The sequence below is a fragment of the Rattus norvegicus genome, chromosome 9 (assembly GCF_036323735.1).
Source record: "Rattus norvegicus strain BN/NHsdMcwi chromosome 9, GRCr8, whole genome shotgun sequence".
NCBI classification, from domain to species: Eukaryota; Metazoa; Chordata; class Mammalia; order Rodentia; family Muridae; genus Rattus; species Rattus norvegicus.
Window position 1 is genome coordinate 20,132,516 of NC_086027.1, and position 8,375 is coordinate 20,140,890.

Below are 8,375 nucleotides of genomic sequence, written 5' to 3' on the forward strand. Positions count from 1 at the left end.
CTCTCGGGCATCGTGACAGGCAGGGAGGACTTCTGAGCAAGCCCTCCCTAATCCACTGTTCTGTAGTACCCTGACCAGGGGAGAAGCTTCTTCCCCACGGGCACTGCGGTCTCCAGATCAGAGTCGTTCTGGTTCATAAAACATGTGACTAGTGGATCAGGCTTTGTCTTGCCCATTCATACCATTAAGAGTTCACATACCGGGCCCAGGAGGGAAGGGCCATCAATAAAGACTTTGCTGTGTAAATCTGAGGAGTTGAGTTTAGTTCCCAAACATCCGGATAAAAAGCTGGGTGCCACAGCAGATGCCAGCAATCTAAGTTCTGAAGAGATGGAGAAAGGAAGGTCCTTGGGCTTCTCTGGTCATCCAGCTCAGCTTAATTAGCACTGATCAGTGGAAGACCTTGTTTGAAAAAGGAGACTGACATTGACCTCTGGATGCACCTTCACGCATGCACACACACACACACACTCCCCCCCTACACACACTCATACACACACTTATACAAGCATGCACACTCATACATGCACACGTATACACACATGCACACTTACATACATGAACACACATGCACACTCATATGCACTCACACACACATGCACACACGAATGTGTGCATTTATACGCACACACATGCACACACACACTCATACACACACGTGCACGCACACACAGGAAGAGCTTCCACATCCTCTGGGTTTATTTAGCCCAAGATGTAATGACAGCAGATCCAGCACCAGGAAGCAGCAGGAAAGAATTCTTCCCCCAAACACCTCAATCATAACTGAGCACCACTTCCTATGTCCACCAAACCAAGATACTAGATCAGAGCCCCCGAGTCACCGGTTGCTGACATACTCTGGGCATAAAAGGCAGAGCTAGTTGGACAGGCTGCCGAGAATTCTCCAGGGGTGATCCCAAGAGTATAAACTAAGGAGTATCATTTACTGGGTGGAGTTTGTCTGTTTGGTAGATCCTGAGCCGGCTCACCGGAGGCTTTTTCACCTTTGCCCCTTCCCGGGAAGACAACTGTGGCATATGTCACAGGCTTGGAGGAGGTCAGAACCTTAGGAGGCAGAGGAGGCTCTGGGGGTGGGGCTGGGGGTTTCCTTGATGGTGGATCAAGAGAAGGGTCCGTGTAGATGGAGTCAAAGGAAGGTGGTGAGTCGAGCCTCATATGTGGTATGTCCGAGGGGAGTCCAGAGTCACTTCTATGGTGGGCTGCTGAGGAAGGGTCCTGGAATAAAAGGCGGGCAAGTCACACCGAGTCACTCTGCCTGCCTGCCCTTTAATGGGAGGTCTGAGACCATAATGGACCCACTGTAATAATCCCAATAGACCAATGGGACAAGAGGGCATTGCTTTGGCCAGGGATGGTGGCGGTGCACACATACCCAAATGCACACACATTTAATCCCCGTATCAAGAGTTCAAGTTCAGCCTGGTCAACATAGCGAGTTTCAGGCTGACCAACGGTACTTAGTGGGACCCTGAACACAAAACAACAAAACCTGGGAGTGGTAGTGAATGCCTTTAATCGCAGCACTCAGGGGACAGAAGCAAGTGGCTCTCCATGAATTTGAGGCCAGCCTGGTCTATATAGGAAGTTGTAGGCCATCTGAGTATAAAGAGATTCTCTCTCTCTCTCTCTCTCTCTCTCTCTCTCTCTCTCTCTAAATAGAATGGGATGCTTTCAAGACATCCTTAACCCCAAGGCACTCCCCAGAAAGCACCCCAAGGTACTTCCCAGGAAGGTGAGGGTCTTTTCCCCACCTATCAGTAGTGTGATGATTGAGGGAATCTGCAGAGGTCTCTTACCATGCCTGAATTTCCGGTGTTCTGGGATGGGCCACAGACACCAAGCCTGTTCCCTGGCAACAGAGGACAATAGTCTAGTCCCTTGCAGAGTAGTTCCAAGCCTCTCAAAGCCTCTCAAAAACTTTGCAAGTTCATAGCCACTTTCCCCGCTTCAGCCTCTAGCCCTCTGCCCCTCCCCCTCTGCACCCCATAAGCCTGCCCTCCTTCCTCGCCCACCTTCCAGCGGCCTCAACGATAATCCGACCCCCTGGAGCTCTTCCCTTCCATCCTCTCTCTCTCTCTCTCTCTCCAATCCTGCTCCTCACTCTTCACCAGCTCCCTCGGGCCTGGCCTAGTGAAGCCCCCTTTCCCGCTCCTCCATCAGACGCTGGGATTCCAGCAAGATTTTTCAGGTGGGAAACATGCCTGGACTCCTGGCCTCGTCTTCAAAACTGAGCCGCTGGGGTAGGTAGGTGGCTACCTACCTTTCTTTCTGGCCATCACAGCAAACAGCACCACAGCCACCACCAACAGGCCCAGCAGGAGCGCCGCACCCCAGATCAGGGGGATACTGAGAGACACAAAGGGATAGGCTGGTTTAGCCCTGGGACCTGACCTAAGCTGCCAACAAAGAGCCCCGGAGTCGTGGGAGAAACTGCCACTTTCTTTGGGACCCATAATCGAGAGGAAATGGAATGGAAGAAGGAGGGTGGTCCCAGATGCGGGTAGAGGAGAGACACATTTTTATAGTGTCTTTGTTGGAGATCTACCAGAGTTACTGAAATGGATAGATGCCAGTCTGTCTGCTGATAGGAAGGTCACCAGCAGTGGCATGAGCTAGCAGTGGTTTGTATTGAGCCGATTTTACTTGTGCATGTCTGCGGGCGTGTAAATGCATATGCATGCAAGTGACTGCAGAGGCCTGAAGAGAGCCCCGAGTCCTGGGGGGAGGCGGGAGGCAGCGGCGGCTGGAGCCACAGGCTTCTTCGAACTGCTGAGGATGAACTCGTCCATGGCAAAAGCAGCAAGTGTTCCTAACGGCTGAGCCATCTCTCCAGCCCTCCATCTGATTCACGCCACAGGTCAAAACCAGTTGTATGCTTAGTGCCCAGTTCCCCTGGCGTCCCACACCACTGCTTCAGGTACCTGTTCTCACGCCGCCTGAACTCGTGAGGACCAGCACTCGCGGAAGGGTCCAAGGAGGGGTCCTCGAGCTGACTTCCGGCTCTGGTTCTATAGGTTTCTTCCTCTTCCTCTGCTTCCTCCCCGTCTCCTGGGCCAGGAACTGAGCCAGAAAGAAACATTTAGTGAGCACAGAGCCCTTGTAGAGCAGCTTTTCCATAGCCTGTTACGATCTGAAGAACCTGGGAAATGAAGTTAAGGAAAGAGAGATACACCCCCCACCACCACCCGGAGGAAGGCAGATTGGGAACACACCGTTCAGTGGGTTAGGAAATCACCTCCTCTCTTGGTACTTCTGTCGGGTTGTAAGCACAGCCATGTCCCCTCTGCCACCAGCTCCCACCCATGGCCCCCTGCATCTCTGCCCACTCCGTCCCACACACTGGTGTCTCTCCAGCCCCATCACACAACGTCCAACCGTCACTGTATGATCTTGTATCTCCTTATCATCCTAGAACAGATTCTCTTGTTGTCAACCTCAATGTCAACCTTGCTCTTGGCAAGGGCCTCCTCCCCTGTACCTGCAGCCCGGGTGACCTCATCTTCGAGCTGATAGGATTCTATCCTGAGCTGCCCTCAGGACTTACAAGGATTCTGGCTCAGCACTAGTGGGAGGCACGACCCGGTGACCTTTCTGAGAACCCAGCTAGCAGCTGGATTCCAATGTGAAAACTCTTCTTCCAGTCCTACAACGTCTTAACTTTGGCTGCAGGACTCAGTGGTGTGTTGCTGGGAATAGGTTTTAAGGCTTCAAAAGTCCATGCTATTCTCCCCCTCCCCCTCCCTCTCCCGCCCCTCTGCCTTGTGCTTGTGGATCAGGATGTGAACTCAGCTACTGCTCCAGGGCCAGGCCTTCTTGCCTGATGCCATGCCACCTCCCATGCTCTCTCTACCCACCTGCCTGGGCATTCCCTCCTCCCCTTCCCCTCCCAGACAGACTGGTATTATTGCAACCTTTTTTTTTTTTTTTTTTTTAGGAATTGCGCTTGGCATAGTACAGCCTACCTATAATCCCAGCATTTGGGAGGCAGAGGATCTTTTCCAGTTTGAGGCCATTGTGGTCTGTGTTTTGAGTTTCAGGTTAGCCAGGGTTACATAGACCATGTCTTTAAAAGTGAAGAGGGGGCTGGGGAGACGGCTCAGTGGATAAAGAGCCCGTCGCTGAAGCGTGAGGAGCTGAATTTGGATCATTAGCACTGTATACAAGCCAGACATAACACGCAACGCATGTCTGTAACTCCGGCACTGGGACAGCGTATCGATGGAGACAGGAGAGTCTCTGTAACATCCTGACCAGCCAGCCTGGCAGAGCTCCAGGTTCCATGAGAGACACTGAGTCCAAAAATAAAGTGGAGAGCAAGACACCCAACATCAACCTTTATCCTCCACGTGCACACATGCACCCATGCACACATGCACACAAATACAAGAACATGCCTGTAGACCACAGATGCACAAAAAAAGAGCAAAAAGTAAAGCAAGGCAAAACCTCAGCCTGCCAAGGATGCGGGATCTGAGAAGGACTCACATTAGCTCGCATCTGCTTGCTGTGCGAAGTGACCACCACGGGCCAGCAAGACGATTCAGCAGGTAAAGGGGCTCGCCGACAAGACAGGCCTCGCAGCCTGAGTTTGAACTCCAGAGCCCGAAAGGGGAAGGAGAGAATCACCCCTTGCCAGTTGTCTTCTTACTTTTGCACACATGCACGCGCACACACGTGCGCGCGCGCGCACACACACACACACACACACACACACACACACACACACGGAGGGATGGAGGGAATGAGGGAGGGAGGAGAGGAGGTGAAATTTTAAATAATCTTTGTGAACCAACAATCCGACCCATCCCTCTTATCCAGAAAAACCAAAGGAATGAGAGTGACTTTACCATCAGGGGATTAGACATAAGTTACAGCTCACAAAAGGTGAAAGGTGCCATTATCTAAAAAAGCACCAGCCACCTCCAGCCTTCTCCCTCCAGAGCAGTCGCTTTAGTGCCACTCGATTTTTAAAAATTCATTGTGTATTGTTTTATGTGTCTGCATGTTTTGCCTGCATATATGTGTACACAGTGTGTGTGCCTGATGCCCAAGGAGGCCAGAAGAGGATACCAGATCCCCTGGAATTGGGGCTTCAAAAGACTGAGCTGCCATGTGGGTGCTGGACATTGAATCTAGGCCCTGTGGAAAAGCAGCCAGTCAGTGCTTTAAACTACTGTCCCATCTCTTCAGACCCCTAAAAATAGACCTCTATTTTTAAATTGCATATTTATTTTAATAAGTACCTAGAAAGATGTGAGCTGTAAGAATATTGCAAAAGCAATATGTTTTCTATATTTAGGTTGCTTAGTGAGTTTAAATATTAATGTATTTAATATTAATGTATAAATATTAGGTTTCAATATTCTTAATTTTTTATTTAATTTTTTTAAAAAAAATCCCCCCAATTTTAAAAACTGAATGGAATCAGGCACAACATTGTGCACCTATAATTCTCACATTCAGGAAGATGAATTCATGAAATCAGGAAGATCATAAGTTCAAGGCCAGCCTAGACTACATAAATGGGTTCTAAACTAGTCTGGGCTACAGGGAGATTTCTAAAAAAAAAAAAAGTCCTGCATGAATTGAAGTCCAAAGCAGGAACTGGTGGATCCCACTTGTAGGTCAAGCCCTTACTAAACTCCGTTAAGATAAACTAAATCAACAAAGAAAGGCGGGACTGGGGAAATGGCTCAGTGGGCAAGGGTGAGGTCCTGAGTTCAAATCCCCCATACCCACATAAAAATGGTGGATCTGAAATCCCAGTGCTGGAGGCTAGAGATAGGCAAATCCCCACATGACCAGTCAGTCTATCCAAAACGGGGAGCCTCGGGTTTAGTGAGAGACACTGTCTCAAGGTGATTAGGTAGAGTGTGATAGAACAGGACATCCTTTGTTGCTGCACACACACACACACACACACACACACACACCACATACACACACCACATATACACACACACCACATATACACACACACCACATACACACACACACCACATGCACACACACACCACATATACACACACACCACATATACACACACCACATACACACACACACACCACATGCACACACACACACACCACATGCACACACATACACCACATATACACACACACCACATACACACACACACACCACATATACACACACACCACATATACACACACACCACATACACACACACACCACATGCACACACACACACCACATATACACACACACCACATATACACACACACCACATATACACACACACCACATACACACACACCACATGCACACACACACACCACATACACACACACACCACATACACACACACACCACATATACACACACACCACATACACACACACACCACATATACACACACACCACATACACACACACCACATACACACACACACCACATATACACACACACCACACACACACACACACACACACACACACACTTACACACACACACACACGCACACAGTGGAAGGCAAAAAAAAATTAATTGCTGTTCACATGCTTGAAGTTCCCATAAAGTGAAACAAAGATAGTATCAGCTTGGGAGAGTTGGAGGAAGACGCAACGCCTTGGAGATGCTGTGACAGAAAGCTACTGTGAGGGAGAGAGGAAGAGGTGGCTGCTTAACTTCTTATCTCCAGCTTCCCAAACAGTTCCGTTGGCACTCAGTCCAGTCGAGCTGTCAAAACGACATCTCACCCCAGTGCCTTCCTAGTTGGCCCCATATCCCAAGGCCCCACCCAAAGAGTCCCCATCACAGATCATCCTCTGACTACAGCGGGGGCGGGGGTGGGGAGCTGGGGCGGCTCAGGGCAGCTCACCTGGTGGAAGCACCAGCAGCGAGATGTTATGCGGGGTCTGGGGTCCGGCAGCTCCCTCCACCACACAACCATACTTCCCTGTGTCCTCCTCCTGCAGGCTCACCATTTCCACCTGCAGGAGTCCCCCACCCATGTCAGTGAGGAATATGCGCCCGCTTTCTGGAGCTCTTCGGTCCACCGCTGAGGTCACTAGTGGGCGGCAGCCTTCCTGCACGAACCGGCACCACACCTTGCGAGCCCTCACATCCTGGAGCCGGTAGTGGCACTGCACTAGAATGGATGACCCCACTGCTGCCTGTAGAACCTCAGGATGACTATCAGCTGAGCCTTGGCCTTCGGAAGGAAGAGATGTGGGAGTGAGGGTTGGATAGAAGCAAGCATGGTTCCTAGCCCACTCTCTGACATAGGGACTTGGGGATCCAGTGGGAGTAGCTATGGCATCTGTGATACTTAGGCTGGTGAGGGAGGCGTGGTTACATCTGCACCTTACCTGCTAATCCCAGGAGCAGCAGCAGCAGGTAGCAACCCATGGCTAGGCAGTCAGTAGCAGGTTCTGAGGGTAGACTCCTCTGTAAAATGCCTAGCCCCTATGGGCAGGAAACATCTGTCTCATACAGTCACGTGGGCTCTCCAGCTATCCATAGAGACTAAAAGTTACACTGGAGGAATCTCCAAGGTTGGGGGCAGGGAGTTTTTCCAAGGACTTCTTAGCTCAAGGTTCAGAAGGCCCTGAGAGACTCGGTAGGCAAGTGGGGAGAGGTTGGAAACAGGGGGTCTGACTCCCCACCAAAGGGAACAGAGAGAAGACTCAGCAACCGGAGGGCAGGAGAATAAGGAGAGATAATATTCAGTCTCCTACACACAGATCTGAAGAAAGAGCTGTGAAGGAGGAAGTTAAGAGCTGTCCATGTGGCCCGAGGCCATCTGATTCTCAGGTCTTTGTGGGTGTTTCTCCTAGCCTGGCTCTACTCACATACACACCATTCCAGGGGACCTCCACACTCCCTCACAACCTCTTCCTTAGAAACACACTGGACTTGTCTTTGCCTGTGTCCTACCTAGACTCTGTAGATCCTTTTCAAACCCAGCATCCTCAATTCCAGGAAGTCTAATTTTCTTCAGAGAACACACACATATCATACTCTCTCTTCTCCCTGTTCTGTCACCCACCCAGTACTTGGCACGAATCCTTCCTTTCTTGCACATTCTTTCTGTCTTCATACCTTTCCTTTCACATTGTTCATCTCCTAATCCATCACATCCAAGCCCCTAGAATCTGCATGCCTTCTATTAGCTTCATTTTCCTTTTGGAGATAGGGTCTCATGTAGCCCAGGCTAGCCTCAAAGTTGTTATGTAGCCAAGGGTGATCCTGAGCTTCTGGTCTGATGAGTCTACATCCCGAGTGCAGGAATTTCAGACTTGCATCTCCACCTGGGTTTCTGTGCTGCTGGGATTGAACCCAGGGCTGTGTGCACATGAGCGAGTCCTCTCCCAATGGGATACATCCTTCT

General features: G+C 50.3%; 1 protein-coding gene across 2 annotated transcripts; it reads right to left on the reverse strand.

Moving 5' to 3' along the window:
- Positions 1-677: 677 nt before the first annotated feature.
- On the reverse strand, positions 678-7,418 carry Treml1 (triggering receptor expressed on myeloid cells-like 1). 2 transcript variants are annotated; one of them, NM_001419518.1, is made up of 6 exons: positions 7,354-7,418; positions 6,864-7,196; positions 2,943-3,081; positions 2,282-2,367; positions 1,818-1,870; positions 678-1,236 (listed from the first exon to the last, which is right to left on the reverse strand). In NM_001419518.1, exons 1-6 carry the CDS (start codon positions 7,391-7,393, stop codon positions 940-942), a joined length of 948 nt encoding a protein of 315 aa, NP_001406447.1. In that variant the 5' UTR covers positions 7,394-7,418; the 3' UTR covers positions 678-939. The 2 variants fall into 2 exon arrangements, with proteins under 2 accessions (NP_001406447.1, NP_001178930.1); NM_001192001.2 differs by having other exon boundaries at positions 2,928-3,081.
- Between the last annotated feature and the right edge of the window lie 957 nt (positions 7,419-8,375).